The sequence below is a fragment of the Amphiura filiformis genome, unplaced genomic scaffold, assembly GCF_039555335.1.
Source record: "Amphiura filiformis unplaced genomic scaffold, Afil_fr2py scaffold_30, whole genome shotgun sequence".
Lineage (NCBI taxonomy): Eukaryota > Metazoa > Echinodermata > Ophiuroidea > Amphilepidida > Amphiuridae > Amphiura > Amphiura filiformis.
In genome coordinates, this window is record NW_027305494.1 from 755295 (window position 1) to 773456 (window position 18162).

Consider the following 18162-nt stretch of genomic DNA (forward strand, 5'->3'; position numbering starts at 1 on the left):
TTCATACATTGCAAGAAGTTAATTGTGCTTCATAGAAATTTTGATAATCATAGCTGGTCAGAGCACCCCATTAGAGCATTGAATATTAAAGCAACAAAATAATACAAACTTCCATTTCCCAAATATATAAAGTTAAACCATACAAGATACCAGTTAACATGGTTAATATGCAAAAAATGATATGGTACACATCACTTGTTCAAAGCAATAGTTTTTAATGAAGTGATGGCACTATACCAACAAATATTAAAGATATTTTCACACATTGCAAGAAGTTGTTGTGCTTCATAAAAATGTTGATGATCATCAAAGCTACAAATTACATAACTTCCATTTCTCAAATATATAAACCATGCAGTCAGAACTTTCTCAATTTTTGCCTGGTAGAAACTGGGAGAACCACTACTAATTCAGTTTCCAAGGAAATTAATTAAAGAGTTTGCCAAATCCACCATTACTCTAACAAATATTGCATCAAACTTAGTTGATCTGACCATCATTGGTATGTCAGAGCAAACATTCATGTGTGTAATGACTGTCTCATGTAATTTTTAAATTGCACCCAATATGATCTACATAATTGTCCAATATTAAACTCCAAATTGTGTGCCATTGTGCCCAATTTTCCAAGAAGTATTTACTGAATCCTTAACCCCATGTTTTAACATCTTTGAGATCTTTATGATGATAGGCCTACATGTTTAAATTACAAAAGGTTACAATTGAATACCTGAGTGGAAGAAGGGCCCAACTCCATCAACACTTTTTTTGAGATTAACAAAAAACACACTACTTGGAAAAGTTTTAAGAGACAGACTGTTTTCATCTTGAGGGGACCTTCAGTACTTGTACATGAATATACATACATGTTAAATGATTATGTTGCAATGACAATGGTACATATCTTTTAAAATATGATAAACTCATTTGTGTAAAGTGCAGTTGGGCTCTTCTTCACACTAAGGTATTCAATTGGAAAATACACAACATGGACAATGCAATATTCTTACATCAATTTCTTCAGATATTTCCTCCGCATCCAGGCTAGCAGGAGGGTTGTTAAGCTTCTGATCAAAGCCATCCATCCAGATGGTCTCCTCTCCCAGGAGATGACGCAGCATCTTCCAATTATCAGCACCATCTGATACCACCTGCAAGAAGGAGAAGAAATTAATTTGGTACATTCATCAAATTTGTCAGTAATTGTACATTCTTGTTTACAGGGGGGCATGGTGGCACAACAGTACGGGCTCTGACTCGTAATCAAACGGTTGTGGGTTCGAGTCCTGGCAGAGGTGTGTGATCATGTTGTGCCCCCAGACAAGGTTCTTAACCTCTATCATCTTTCTCCATCCAGGAGTTGGGAAAGTAAACAGATTAGTTGTGTGGGAAGAGAAGCAGACCTCCCCTCCCCACCCCCCCACAACAACATTATTAACGGCGGAGTCTGGCTCCAAGTTCCTTCAAAAGAGAGATGTGCACACTCCAGCCTGTAAAATACAGGCATGAACCTTAAAGGGAGTCTCCGGCAATCATAACATTATGCCTTATATGTTAGAAAAATAATTATCAAACATGAATCATGTGGTTTTATTTAAAACAAACTCATAGTGACCATAAAAACGAATAAAAACAGTCGGCTCTCAACACGCGATATATTCAAAATTCCCGCGCCGAAATTGTCTAAGTGCAATGACGTAATGGTTATTTGTGCTCCATTGTCGTCAGTCTTCATTGTATTACTGAGACGTCATTGCACTCGACAATTTCGGAGCCCGGGAATTTTGAATATCGCGTGCTGAGAGTCGGATGTTGTTATGGTCACTATGAGTTTGTTTTAAATAAAACCACGTATTTCGTGCTTGATAATTATTTTTCTTACATATAAGGCATAATGTTGTGATTGCCGGAGACTTCCTTTAAATTGATAAGCATAAGTAAATCTGTATGCATTGTAAAAAAACAGCACATCTTTGCGTAATGTGTGACTGGTGCACATTTATGTGAGTGCAAGTTTGGATTTTATTCACATGTGTAGAAAAAAACACTATAACAAAATTTTTAAAATGTTGTCAAAATGTATTGTAAAATATTTTTGGCAAACAGTTTCCTGCATTTCTCCTTGGTAGAACTACCCAGTGAAAAAAGGGCCCCCTCATAGGACTACCCAGTGAAATGAGGCTTCCTCTGAATCTGATAAGACTTTAAAAAAAACCAGGTAGGACTAAACAGTAAAACAAATGTTCTCATGGAGACTACTCAGTGAAAACATATTCCCTCTCATAGGACTATTAAACATAATAGTCCTATGACTACCCATACCCCACCCACCCCACATGATGTACCATACTCCTACCTCCCATACTCTTATCTCCTTACCCCACCCATCTCCAATCTCACTCCTACCCCTACCCAATACCCACCACATCAAACCCTACCCTACCACTAACACACACTACATTCTTATTGAAAATGAATATTCAGTAGAATATACACTGACCAAGTCTTTGTACATGTTCTGGAAATTGTTTGTTCTTGTACCACAACAAGCAAATAGACAAATGACAAATAAAAGTCATTTTTCACAAAAAAATAAAGTAATTTAAATTTCACTTTCAAATTTTATTCATAGTGATTGCTACTTTAAAGGATACTGACTGAACTATGGGGATTCCCGTTTGTTTTCCCTCTGAAAATAAGACTAATGTTTCTATCACTAGGATTCACAACTTGCTCATCTATCAAGGGCACAGTTCTTTAACCCCAATACATTTGTACAGTCATTGAATGACCTTTGAAATTTTGAGTACAAAAACTCATACTCTTCAACTCCAGGTCAAATTTTGCACTATGATTATTTAATTGAGGTTATAGAATTATGCTACTGGGATGAGGCCATTGTGGTCCATAGTGTATGACCTTGTTATACATGCTTGAATGCTTTAAAGCTTTCCAAGTCTTGAATTTGAACAATACTAGCTATAACGAAACTAACTAAACAATTGCAAACATTGTTATGTGTAAGGTGGAATAAACTTACACTACAATAATTATCAATTCTGAATTGAGTTATTATTTTGCACTCAGCTCTTCTTGTTGTTACGACTAAATCAGAGCCACAACAACTTTTAGAACTTGTTCCTACAATGAAGTTTGAATAAAACTGTTTCTTACTGTATGTATGAATGACCATCATCATGAAAGACAGATGCATTTTCTACTTAAGCCTTCAATTCCTTTTAGGAATTACAAGCCTGCCAATTGGCCACAGTGCAGATATCAGTGGTGACTTGATTTGTTCTACAGACACCTCTTCATGCAGTGCAAATGCACAAATTTCTGACATCGATGAGACATTATCGCTGGACACTTCCTCATCCTGTGGTGCCTGTGTACTCAAACTGAACACTACAAGCCAACATGGAATCTACCTGGATATTGAGTCCCTTACAAACTGGAAACAATATCATCAATTCTACATCACATATGCTAGAGGAAAAACCATCAGCTTCACAGGAACCGCCACTCCATGTAGCACACTGTTTCCGACAAACAAGCTTGAAATCCATTTTAAGATGGACGCTAACTTTGTGATCAGAAGAGAGTTTTTAAACTTGGAGGATCAATGCACTGACTTCAACACCAGTGCATGTAATATTACCACCGATTGCAATGGGTTACTTATTTCAGACAATGTATGGGAAGTGATATACCAACAACAGAACACAATGTATGAAACCGATTATTTTCATAATAATCTGATCAGGTGGATTGGAGCTACTAATGTAAAGGGTGATTTACCTATATGTCCAACTTACTGTGTATGCAGTTTGAAATACCAACAATTTGTAACACAATGTAGAGACAAAATGACTTGGACATTGTTGTTGCACCAAGACCTTGTACCCCGACTTTTCTTTTATCAACCCATCAGAGTTTTGGATGCATCAAACCGGCAACTTGAAAGCATAGATATGACATCATTTCAAGATTTGAGATATGTAAATCGGCTCAGTTTGAACAAGAATCTACTGACACGTATTGAATCTGGAACATTTGGCTGGTATCAATTACATCTCCTAGAACTAGCAGATAACAAGCTCACTGAATTGCAATCCGATCTTTTCACTGGCCTGGTTTTTTTAATAGTGGTGGACCTCCATGGCAACCAACTTACTAGTCTTCACCCAAATCTATTCTTCAATCAGCAAGGTTCACTTCTTGCATTGGAATTAAGCCGCAATAATATCGGAAGTCTGTCTCCTGATACCTTTAGGCGTCTAGGCAGGTTACGAGTTCTCATTTTGGACAAAAATAACATCACTAGTCTTCAGCCGGGAACATTCCAGGATTTGGACAGTCTCTGGTGGCTGTATATAGATGATAATAAGCTTACCACCATCGTACCGGACACATTCAGAGGACTCGACTTGTTATTCAGACTACATCTCAGTGGCAACAAACTGACAGCTATTGATCCTGATATGTTCATAGGGGCAGAGAAAGTCAAGGAACTTCTGATTTCTAGAAATGAATTCACTTCTCTTCCACAAGACGTGTTTTGGCGCACACCTGATTTGCTGCAGTTGTCTTTGAACGATAATCAGTTTGAACAGATGGATCTCACACCTTTCACTAGTCTTCAACAAATGTTGATTTTTAACATATCTGGAAATGATATTAAATTTCTTCGCTACGGCTTGCAAAAATCAAGTAATAATACTCTTGATAACAATGTAACAAGCATATTTCCTAAACTGGGAGTCTTTGAAGTAAATAACAATAACATAGAAAGAATTGATGCAAATATTTTTCAAGAAATGCCATTAATTTCAGCTATTGAATTAAGGGGAAATCCATTGAAAAGAGTAGATAAGAGTACCTTTAAGCCACTCGTTACAAATGATACATATGTATTAGTTGATGAACCAGCTACATGCTGTTTTATAGAAACAGCCCAATGCAGAGCCCAAAACACCAGAGAGCCATATCTAACGTGTCTGCGTCTTCTGCCTTTTACATCTGTCAGAGCTTTCATGTGGATTTTTGGATTGTTTGCTTTAGTTGGAAACATGTCTGTGTTGCTATGGCGATGTGTTAAGCATGGTAGAGAAAACATCATCCAAGTCCTCTTAATTGAGAACCTTGCTGCTTCTGACTTGCTAATGGGCGTATATATGTTGATCATCGCATCTGCAGATGCTTACTATCAACAGTATTTTCCATCCGAATCTGACAACTGGAGGAATGGACCCATCTGCAAGTTGGCAGGGACACTCTCTGTGTTATCCAGTGAAGCTTCTGTGTTCTTCATCACTCTCATCAGCATTGATAGATTCTTAGCCATCAAGTACCCCACAGGAACAAAAAAACTCACCAAGAAATCAGCCATGATAACTCTCTTCTGTCTTTGGTGTCTTGCCATATTTCTCAGCATCATTCCAACCAGTTTCAGTGGTACAAACCCCGACTTCTATGATGTCTCCGAGGTCTGCATTGGCTTGCCATTTGTCAGGGCTCCTATCTTTCTCAACAAAACCTTCACAGCTGCAAAATTTGATTTAGAAAATTACAACTCCATTTCTTCTGGAAAAGAGAGCATACTGGAAGAAGACTACATCTATCCTGTAACTGGAGATGAGCCAGGACTCTACTTCTCTATAGTTCTCTTCTTAGGCATCAATCTCTTATGTTTCCTTATCATAGCCATCAGCTATATTTGTATCTTTGTCCTCTACAAGCAAGCAACAGGAAGAGCAGGTACATCTCGGAAAGACGAAGAGATAAGTTTGGCCATCAGAATGGGTGCTATCGTTCTGACAGATTTCATGTGCTGGGTACCGATCGTGGTGATCGGAATCTTAGTCCAGTCAGCCACCGTGACTATATCCCCTGTGATTTATGTCTATATTGTGACATTTATTCTACCGATCAATTCAGCCCTCAATCCATATATTTACACCATAGCAATTATAATAAAGGATTACAAAGCTAGGCCTAGAGCTAAGAAAGATAAGGTGTTGGGTGTGAGAAAGAAGGAAACCGGTGACAGTGGACCATCGAGAAAGACATCAAATACAGCATCAACCTCATTATCCCATCAGCCAAACAGTTCATCAGAGGTACATTAAACATCAACCCCATTATCCCATCAGCCAAACAGTTCATCAGAGGCACATTCAACATCAACCTCGTTATCCCATCAGCCAAACAGTTCATCAGAGGCACACTCAACATCAACCCCATTATCCCATCAGCCAAACAGTTCATCAGAGGCACATTCAACATCAACCTCGTTATCCCATCAGCCAAACAGTTCATCAGAGGCACATTCAACATCAACCCCATTATCCCATCAGCCAAACAGTTCATCAGAGGCACATTCAACATCAACCTCATTATCCCATCAGCCAAACAGTTCATCAGAGGCACACTCAACATCAACCTCGTTATCCCATCAGCCAAACAGTTCATCAGAGGCACACTCAACATCAACCCCATTATCCCATCAGCCAAACAGTTCATCTGAGGCAAACTCAACATCAACCCCATTATCCCATCAGCCAAACCGTTCATCTGAGGCACATTCAACATCAACCCCATTATCCCATCAGCCAAACAGTTCATCAGAGGCACACTCAACATCAACCCCATTATCCCATCAGCCAAACAGTTCATCTGAGGCACATTCAACATCAACCTCGTTATCCCATCAGCCAAACAGTTCATCAGAGGCACATTCAACATCAACCCCATTATCCCATCAGCCAAACAGTTCATCAGAGGCACATTCAACATCAACCTCATTATCCCATCAGCCAAACAGTTCATCAGAGGCACACTCAACATCAACCCCATTATCCCATCAGCCAAACAGTTCATCTGAGGCAAACTCAACATCAACCCCATTATCCCATCAGCCAAACCGTTCATCTGAGGCACATTCAACATCAACCCCATTATCCCATCAGCCAAACCGTGCATCCGAGGCACATTCAACATCAACCCCATTATCCCATCAGCCAAACCGCTCATCTGAGGCACATTCAACATCAACCCCATTATCCCATCAGCCAAACAGTTCATCTGAGGCACATTCAACATCAACCCCATTATCCCATCAGCCAAACCGTTCATCTGAGGCACATTCAACATCAACCCCATTATCCCATCAGCCAAACCGCTCATCTGAGGCACATTCAACATCAACCCCATTATCCCATCAGCCAAACCATCTGAGGCACATTCAACATCAACCCCATTATCCCATCAGCCAAACCGTTCATCTGAGGCACATTCAACATCAACCCCATTATCCCATCAGCCAAACCGTTCATCTGAGGCACATTCAACATCAACCCCATTATCCCATCAGCCAAACCGTTCATCTGAGGCACATTCAACATCAACCCCATTATCCCATCAGCCAAACAGTTCATCTGAGGCAAACTCAACATCAACCCCATTATCCCATCAGCCAAACCGCTCATCTGAGGCACATTCAACATCAACCCCATTATCCCATCAGCCAAACCGCTCATCTGAGGCACATTCAACATCAACCCCATTATCCCATCAGCCAAACAGTTACTCTGAGGCACATTCAACATCAACCCCATTATCCCATCAGCCAAACCGTTCATCTGAGGCACATTCAACATCAACCCCATCCCATCAGCCAAACAGTTCATTAGAGGCATATTCAGAGCCACAACATTCAGAAGTAAATAAAGCAAGTGCACAGGAACCTGGCACAGAGATACATCTTCATAGTGCTTGATATTGACCTACTTTTGTGATGCAAGCCAACAGGTTGTAAGGTATATCTTTGGATATGATATGATTCAATGAGGTGATACAATGAAATGTGAGCTTATCCTTTGTGCAAAACTGCACAAAATTAGCCTAGCACAGAAATCTTCTATTGAAGGATTATACAGCTTTATTCTGTATGCTGCATCATTTCTCAATGGAGTCTTTCCACTAATATCTTGTGATTTGCCATACAACATGCTGCTGCTGCTCTTTTCCACTTCAGTTGACTTCAACTTGTCTGAAACTTTCTCAACTGGACTAATCATGTACCTTTTCTTATGGTGATACCTTAATTAAAGAGGGCCTCTTCCTGCCTCACTCCGATGTGAAACTTTATTTCCCCTTATTTGTTACCTTCTCTCCCTTTGTTGGCAGATACTGAGCATGCTGCTTTTGACCTTAAAAGAGTTTGTTGTTAATCCCTGATTCATGCCATTTATGTGGCAGCTGTCATACTTCCACTGGCCACTTCTTAATATCATCAGTCCATGTTGTTGCTGTTATATGCAAGGATAAAAATAAACTTTTTCTTTGTCCTGCTGATCAGGCTGGTAACTTTCAAAAGTTGACTGTTCCAGCATAAATATTTTCGCTATATGTGAAGAACTTCACTATTCTAGTGGTTAGACATCTATGCATGTTGTCCCTGCCTTTTGCACAAAATCTTAGGTATGCTCAGTCACCAAGTCAGCAACAGGGTTGCCAAACGATTTCAGCCCGAATCACAGGTCAAATAATCGAAAAGTTGCCCAATTTTTCTCTTTACCATTCATTTCTATGGGGCAGGAAACTATCGGAAGTCGCGGGAGCCAATGTTGAAAAGTCGCCCAATTTTTTTTGTAACCATTGGTTTCTATGGGACAGGAAATTGTCCAAAGTCGCTGGAAAAATCTTCAAAAGTCGCCCAATTGGGCTACCAAATCGCGGGTTTGGTAACCCTGGTCAGCAACAGAGGACATGCTGCCAGACTGCATACTGTTTAAAATGGATTTTGTCATTCAAATTGTGTGAAAAGTGGAGCTCTGCATTTATGGGTCTTCAAAGATTAATTTCATGAAAATTTGTGTTTTTCTAAGCTAGTTGAATGTGTAAACCTGTTTTACGGGTTCATGTTTTGGTTTAAACTTGTTAAGGAGGTCAAATTTGGTGTGAGATCCTTGTTTTAGGAGCCAGTTTGGTGAAGAGATCAAAACTTATTCAAGTGGTATTTCAAAAATAGTTGGTCATAAACTATACACTATTATGGTTAAGTGGCCCGGAATATTTTATCTATAACAGGTACTTTAGAAAGTGGTAATTTCCATGCAATTTATTGTACATGCTAAAACCAGTATCAAAACATTTCGCTTGTTTATAAGTTGATCATATCATGTTTGTACACAGACTTGCATGCTTTATTGTCATGTATGCATAGAGGGTTCATTTTCTACATGACTGGCTTGTTTTAGCTGGTCCTTTTATAGGTTTCCTCCAGTATGCTTTTTCTTGTTATTTTTGCCTATTTGGTAGAAATGAATTCTCACCCCTTCCAATTTGCAGGCATGTGAGTAACCACACACAAGAGGAAAATGCTTTAGTCCGTATACTTTCCTCGAGTCGGTAAAGTAAAATCAAATTTTGAGGTTTTCTCCAAAACTGTTAATTTTTGCAGGAATCTGTTATGCTAGTTGGATTCATTGCATCCTTTCCTTTCTGAAAATGTATCCTTTTATGTACTTCTCATCATTACATTTAGAGATACAATAAAAACAATATCTAAATTACTGACTTGAGGCAGGTATACAGACTATAAAAAAGCTGAACGTTCAAAAGCCCCTATACTCTGTAGCGAGCAAGTGCACAAAAAAAAAAATATCCAAAATCAAAACAATAACGAGGAAATCAGCTGAAAAGAGGAACTCTCACATGCCTGAATTGTCTATTACATTGTCTGCTATCATCCGTGTAACATTATGTTTCGATTGATTTTCTATGTATAATGTTTTCATGTGTTGCCATTGTAATTTTGTGTCATAGTGTAGTGAGGTGGATACTGGCACTTAATAAGTTTTCATTATTATTATTATATACACAGTGTTGCATGTTTGTTTGGTGTGTTTTTTAAATTCGGTATAAAGCTACTTAATCCATAAGATAAATAGCCGTATATGACCAATACCGGATTAAGGGTTCCTCTACCGGAAGTCAATTTGTGCCGAAATTCCTTCCCACAATGCAATATGCGTATTGCATAACAAAGAATATTGATTAAGGGAAGGGGTATGAACGTTTGGACAGTATTTATTGTGGGACATTAGAGCACATCAGACATATCGAATTGCATTCTGAATACTGAAGAATGTCCTTCTGATATCAAATAATTTTGATTTTTGAAATTCGCAATGTAATACACATTTTATGGTAAATCATTAAAAATTGATATTTTTGATATTTAACAGTACTTGAAGTAAACTTTATCAATCTGATGATTTATACTTAAAGTGTATGTAGGTGGGATGAAAAGCCGACGATCAATTGAAAATTTTGACCTTTCGTATTGGAGATATGGATTTTTTTTCCCAAAACAAAAAAAAAAAATTAGGTCTTTTTGGGAAAAAAATCCATATCTTCAATATGAAATGTCAAAATTTTCAATTGACCATCGGCATTTCCTCCCAGCTACATACACTTTAAGAATATATCATTAGACTTATATAATTTACTTCGAGGACTGTTATATATCAAAAATTTGAAAAATATCAAATTTTTATAATTTGTCATAAAATTTGTATTATATTGTGATTTTCAAAAATGAAAATTATTTGATATCAGAAAGACATGCTTCAGATTCAGAATACAATTCGATATGAGGTGCTCTCATGTCCCACAAAAAATACTGTAGAAACGCAATAAACGCTCATTCTAGATCCCTTAACCTCAGAACTGTATCTATTGTTATGCAAAACGCTTATTGCATTGTGGGAAGGAATTTCGGCACAAATTGACTTCCGGTAGAGAAACCCTAAATCCACATATTGGTTCTATACTCCATAAAGTTTTAAGCTATAATCTTGTAATGTGACCTTTTTTCAAACCTGATTTTTTGGCATATTCGAAATGTTTACATATGTCCAAAGAAATCAGCCAAATTTGTTGCGTTTATCAGGTCAACAGAGCAATTTTGACAGAATGTCGTATTCAGACATAATGTTATACCCCACACTAGAACTACATGTTAAAAGGCCACAAATAGCCAGTGGGGTTTCTTTCACTTTTCCTTGTTATCTTGGCTTAAAATGGACAGAAACATTTCCTGACCATTAGTACTTATATTAATTCAGCATTTTGAGAAAAGAATAACAAATTTGATGGAAATCGTACATTATGGCTTGATATCTATAGACAAAACAGACGAGCCATATTCCAACACCTCACCGTCGGCCATAGCTGGGGGCTATGATCCATTTTACACGACGCCAGTATCATAGGCGTGCAGTGTTTACCATCCCCGTGACACAGCGCAAGTGCTACACGCTACGATGCGCTCCCGATAGTGGGCGTCTTGGATCACAATCCAAACGAACTAAGCTAGTTTGGCGCGGACGGCCCCCAGCTATGGCTGACCATCACTTAGCTCGTCGGATTTGTCTATATATTCATTTGCACCTTAACATCACTCTCACTTAGAGTGGCAAGTTTTCCGTGTCACGGAAAAACGGACAAATTCACGGAATTTAAGAAAAAAACCGAAAACACAAAAATTCGCGGAAAACACATTTTTTTTCCCTAAGAAAAATAAAAATGAAGAAAAAATAATGAGATGTGAGGTAGAAATATGAAAATGAAGTCAGTCTTCAAAGATATCAGGCTTAAAACAACTAAAAAGATAATACAAGTAACTTCTTTTTACCCCGAATGTGAACACGGAATTGAAATTAAATCACAGAATTTAGTATTTAAAACCACGCACAGAAAATCGCGGAATTCGGTGTTTTAAATCACGGAAAACTTGCCATTCTACTCTCACTCATTGAATGACTAATACCTGTAATTACACTGTCCTTCATGTTGATATGTTTATTTACACAGTTGTATAAAAGACCTCTTATAAAATTATTGTTCTAGTATATGTCTATGTAAAACGGGAACATATATGGGGTAAAATGGAGAAGAATATCAAGGCATTGGTGCCACACTGCCTCATCTCCGGTGAAAATTTATGTCCATTTTTAATCCCACTAAAGCCACAGATCAGTGACACATAGAGTTATCTCCATTTACAAGGTTCGCAGGTTTTTGCCACAGGTGGAAAAAGTCATGGTTTTAACCACAGTTCTAACTGCTTGGTAAAAACAGTTTTTGACAGTTTTTGCCAGCAAAAATGGCAAAAACTAAAAAGTGATGAATAGTTTACTTTTTTCATCCCAAAACAAATTATTAAGTTACAAAAATACTTTTCTGAGTGTAACAAAGCCAGATTTTGTAAATATAAGCAAAATATTAAGAAATAAAAGGCAAGGGTTTTCATTGCTCACTACTGCATTTATCTGAAACATTAAATTGAAACTTTTTCATTTTAAGGACTTGATGAGACAAAAAATATGTTGAATGATTCATTGAAAGTTGTGTGTTACAGTTTATGAGCTTTCTGTGTTAATTTTTAATATTTGACTAACTATACATGAGTTTTTTTCATTTTTCGCCCTTTTTACCGATTTAAACCAACTTGCCGGGAAAAAACAGGTTTTTGCTGGCAAAAACGAACCCCGTTCATTAACAGGCCTAAGATGCTAGTGCAACACAGATTCAAGTGGGAAATGGGGCCAAAGTGGCCAACATGGAGTTGAGGCAGTGTTACACTGAGCATTTGAATTATATTGTGAGGAAATAATCATGAGGATATATGTAAAAATATAAAGGACTGTAAAGTTTAAAATGTATAAAAGAATAATTTGCCAATAAGGAATCCAATTCCTTCAGTGTTGTCTCCAATGCATATCACACTATACACCCCACCTCCACAACCAAATATATAAACACACCACTCTACAAATTGCGTATCAACCAGGAACCCATGTGTTTTTTTAATCGAATGAGGGGTTGCTCCCTATTGGTTGATAAAAACAAGGCAGTTCTTGCACCACAGATTCATGGTTAGACTTGGTTAGTAACACATTCCACAAAGTTTGTAGCATTTGGACACACAGACAGGCAGATAGATGGACTGACAAAAAGGTGACCACAAAGTATCTTCCTGAACATAGTTCAGGCACCGTGATACCCTTTGATCAACTATGACATCCATTGACTCACCATGACACCCTTTAACCCACCTTGACATCTCTTGACACACCATGACACTTTTCCAGAACAACACATAGGTGTAATGTTCAGCCTTCAATTTCCACCTATAATATTTGTAGCAAACCTTTGATGAGAGCATATTTTAAATGTACACCGCATATTTACTGCGTTGAAATACACTTGTCTCTGATTAGCTACTGAAGCAATCTGTTGTTGCCGAGTGGAAATATATGAATGAACTTTACCCCGTACGGGTTCTTAGCGCTGACTTAATTTGCAACATCACGGTAGTACGCGCTCATCAAAGGCTTACTGCAAAATATAGTAGTATAATACTTTGCACAAAGGTGTTTCTCATATCATATCATTTAATCCAGTAATAGCATCTCATTCTCTAACACCTACCTTATGTGTAGCATTGAGTTTATCTTGTAACTCTGTCCATTTAGTGTGCAGATCACCTGTCTCCTTCTTTATAGCCTCTATCCCAGCAGGGGTGGCCTTGCTTTCAATATCTTTGCCTGTTTCTAGCACACTGGTAACTTTGGGTTCCTTCTCTTTTAATTCCTCTACAGCTTTCTGTAAAATAAAAAAGTGGATTAGGTTAAGAAAAGTTGATAAACAGTTTCAATCACTAGCAAGATCTTATGTCACATTTTCATCTTTTAAATTTTAAAACAAAATACAATTTTAATTTTAATTTATCAAATAGCTGATTACAGAGATACCGCCAGCGACCAATTACACTAGCGCGCAATCATACTATCTCCAAATATGGCGGCCAGCTTCCGGCCAGCATCACGCAAAGCAGTCGTTGTAAAGCACACTTTTGTTACGTCACAAGACACAGTCATTATACATTTTCAATAACTGCATTTAACTCTCATTGGCCGAAACCCGATGCCAATCGTGCTGCCCTGGAAACTCCAGGGAAAAATACGATCTGACAAAGCATGACCCGGGGGTGTCTCTGCTTGAGGTTAAAAGGGTTGTAAAAACTTTATTATCTATAATTGGAATAACCATGTCACAAATATTCATGAGGCTATAAATATGGGTTAGATTCATGGTTATGACACAATTAGCAATTCAAAAATAATGACTGCTACCAGCATTCAAAATAAAATTTGCTCCATAAAATTTGTCTGTTACGATACAACATTGAAAGTGTTGTGCAAAATTGCGATACCACATTCCACTGACTTTATGAATTCATTTTCTAACACTGCACTTCAAATTGCTCTTCATCAGATTAAATTGCACCATAACTTTCAAAATGGCATGCAAATGTGCACCCAAGGAAAAAAATAATTCAAAGACTAACTGCTACTGACCTTGAGTTGCTTGTTTCTACTGTGTATATCGGCAGCATCTTGTATTGTAGTTTCTTTGGCTAAGTACTCATTGTCCATACTATCCATCCAATCACTGAGCTCCTTCACATCATCTTTAAGCTTCTTCACTTGTTCATGACCACTCTCAAGGTTGGCTCTTTGTTCCTAAAGAGACAAAAGATCAGAATACATATAAAATGTGCATATTGAAGAAGATCATCCGCATCTGTTGTGTTGGCTATCACAATGACTTTTCATAGGAGTAACATTTCAAAAATTCTGATATTCCAAGCAGCAGACCTGAAACAGGGTCTTTATAAAAAAAGAGAAAAAAAGCTGAAAATGCTCTAAAAATGCTGAAAAACAGCATAAAATTGGGGTAAAATGGATCAAATTGGGCTGAAAATTTAAAAAAAATATGTACATTTCAGGAATAAAAAAAGAGGAAATCAGTTGAAAAGAGGAAATGTTTCAAGTCTGAAGCAGTTTTTGCCTACTAATCTGCAGGCATCATCTCACTGCAGAGGGCCTGTTCCTCCAGAACATATAACCTGTTCTATTTTTTTCACATTGGGGAGTCAGTGCACATTTCATTGGGTACAGTTTTACATTGTGAGTGCTTCACCAAAATTAAAAACTGTACAGTCTGCATTGCTTGATGGTGGAAAATAATCAATATTTGTGGGAAAGAAAATCTGAAATACAATTATCTTCCAGCAAATGAATAAAATTCAGCACATCTGCATGATGTTTCCACCATCACTAAATTTTACCCTTGACAAAATGGATTTGGTTTGCAGTATGCATGTACACCCGAAAATAACAACTCCTTACCAAGGCTAGATTTGTGACTTGCTCCCATTTTGTGCTCAGCTCCTTCAATTCATTGGTCACTCTGGCTGTAAACGTTGGTTCCCCTTGTTTGATCAGACGTTGTCCAGTCTCCTGGATATTCTTCAGATTTTGTTGCAAAGTGGCTACATCATCTTTCAAAGCCTAAAAAGGAAGATGTTTAATATGTAGAATGTTAGTTCATACAGTGTGAATGAGATTTAAGAACAAAATTTGTTCAGAAAATAATGCATTTTATTTTTCCCCAAACCTGATCCTTTAAGACATTTTAAAATTATTACCTATCCATTTTTTCTCACTCAGGCAACAAACAAAACAGGCCTGACCAAAAGACCCTACTTAGAGGTCTCCGTCAGTAAAATGTTGATCTAATATGGAACTATACACAAGTACTTAAACAATATTGACCTTTGCGGTAAATCCCATAAGCCTTTGCGAGTACATCTGAAATGTTGTCATTTGATGTCACACAGACTTGCAATACGCAGCAACGATGTGTGCATCGGCCTGACGCGTATTAATGTCAAATGACAACATCTCAGATGCACTCGCAAAGGCTTATGGGATTTACCGAAAAGGTTAATTACAAACTAAGACTTACTTTGCTCTGGTCCAACTGTGCAGTCAACACCCCAAGATCACCAATAGCAACTTCTTCTGCATGGAGGAAAGTGTCAACTTCTTCCATCCAACTCTTCAAGCCAGCAACCTCATCCTATAAACGAGACAAAGGTGATAAGTCAACATACATGTCATGGACTGAGTCACGATATCAAATAGAAAACTATCTTGATATTTTGAGTCATCAAGCAGTGGTTTCGAATTAGCAAACAAGGAATCAGTCAATATTCTAAACTCCCGATGTCTACGCTAGAGTATCTGTGTTGCTCAGCCTTATATACACAAATGCACTATAGCTAATGGACATATGTCTTTGTGCCGCTGAGCCTTGGGATATCTATTCATATGCAAAGGAAGATACGTCTTTGTGCCGCTGAGTACTGGGTTATATAGATGCAATCATTCATATGGCAGCTAATGGAGATATGTCATTGTGCTGCTGAGTACTAGGTTATATAGATGCATGGTAGCTAATGGAGTGGAGATATATCTGTGTGTCGCTGAGTACTGGGCTATGTAGATGCAATCATTCATATGGTAGCTAAATGAAGTGGCGATACATCTTTGTGCCACCGAGTACTGGGCTATGTAGATGCAATCATTCATATGGCAGCTAGTGGAGATACATCTTTGTGTCACTGAGTACTGGGCTATGTAGATGCAATCATTCATATGGCAGCTAATGGAGATACGTCTTTGTGTCGCTGAGTACTGGGCTATGTAGATGCAATCATTCACATGGTAGCTAATGGAGATATGTCTTTGTGTCACTGAGTACTGGGCTATGTAGATGCAATCATTCATATGGCAGCTAATGGAGATATGTCTTTGTGTCGCTGAGTACTGGGCTATGTAGATGCAATCATTCATATGGTAGCTAATGGAGATATGTCTTTGTGTCACTGAGTACTGGGCTATGTAGATGCAATCATTCATATGGCAGCTAGTGGAGATACATCTTTGTGCCGCTGAGTACTGGGCTATGTAGATGCAATCATTCATATGGCAGCTAATGGAGATACATCTTTGTGTCGCTGAGTACTGGGCTATGTAGATGCAATCATTCATATGGCAGCTAATGGAGATACATCTTTGTGCCGCTGAGTATTGGGCTATGTAGATGCAATCATTCATATGGCAGCTAATGAAGATACATCTTTGTGTCGCTGAGTACTGGGCTATGTAGATGCAATCATTCATATGGTAGCTAATGGACATACATCTTTGTGCCGCTGAGTACTGGGCTATGTAGATGCAATCATTCATATGGCAGCTAATGGAGATACATCTTTGTGCCGCTGAGTACTGGGCTATGTAGATGCAATCATTCATATGGCAGCTAGTGGAGATACATCTTTGTGCCGCTGAGTACTGGGCTATGTAGATGCAATCATTCATATGGCAGCTAATGGAGATACATCTTTGTGCCGCTGAGTATTGGGCTATGTAGATGCAATCATTCATATGGCAGCTAATGAAGATACATCTTTGTGTCGCTGAGTACTGGGCTATGTAGATGCAATCATTCATATGGTAGCTAATGGACATACATCTTTGTGCCGCTGAGTACTGGGCTATGTAGATGCAATCATTCATATGGCAGCTAATGGAGATACATCTTTGTGTCACTGAGTACTGGGCTATGTAGATGCAATCATTCATATGGTAGCTAATGGAGATATATCTTTGTGTCGCTGAGTACTGGGCTATGTAGATGCAATCATTCATATGGTAGCTAATGGAGATACATCTTTGTGTCACTGAGTACTGGGCTATGTAGATGCAATTATTCATATGGTAGCTAATGGAGATACATCTTTGTGCCACTGAGTACTGGGCTATGTAGATGCAATCATTCATATGGCAGCTAATGGAGATACATCTTTGTGTCACTGAGTACTGTGCTATATAGATGCAATCATTCATATGGTAGCTAATGGAGTGGAGATACATCTTTGTGTCGCTGAGTACTGTGCTATGTAGATGCAATCATTCATATGGCAGCTAATGGAGATACATCTTTGTGTCGCTGAGTACTGGGCTATGTAGATGCAATCATTCATATGGCAGCTAATGGAGATACATCTTTGTGTCGCTGAGTACTGTGCTATATAGATGGAATCATTCATATGGCAGCTAATGGAGATACATCTTTGTGTCGCTGAGTACTGGGCTATATAGATGCAATCATTCATATGGCAGCTAATGGAGATACATCTTTGTGTCGCTGAGTACTGGGCTATATAGATGCAATCAT

General features: G+C 38.2%; 1 protein-coding gene across 1 annotated transcript in view; it reads right to left on the reverse strand.

Annotated features, from left to right (window-relative positions):
- LOC140143866 (dystrophin-like) overlaps positions 1-18162 on the reverse strand; it is a 404491-nt gene that overhangs the window by 375252 nt on the left and 11077 nt on the right. Inside the window, exons 7-11 of the mRNA XM_072165677.1 lie at positions 15886-15999; positions 15267-15428; positions 14433-14597; positions 13504-13677; positions 1011-1151 (exon numbers count right to left, since the gene is read on the reverse strand). Of these exons, the coding sequence (XP_072021778.1) occupies positions 1011-1151; positions 13504-13677; positions 14433-14597; positions 15267-15428; positions 15886-15999 (756 nt within the window). The remainder of the gene's footprint in view (positions 1-1010; positions 1152-13503; positions 13678-14432; positions 14598-15266; positions 15429-15885; positions 16000-18162) is intronic.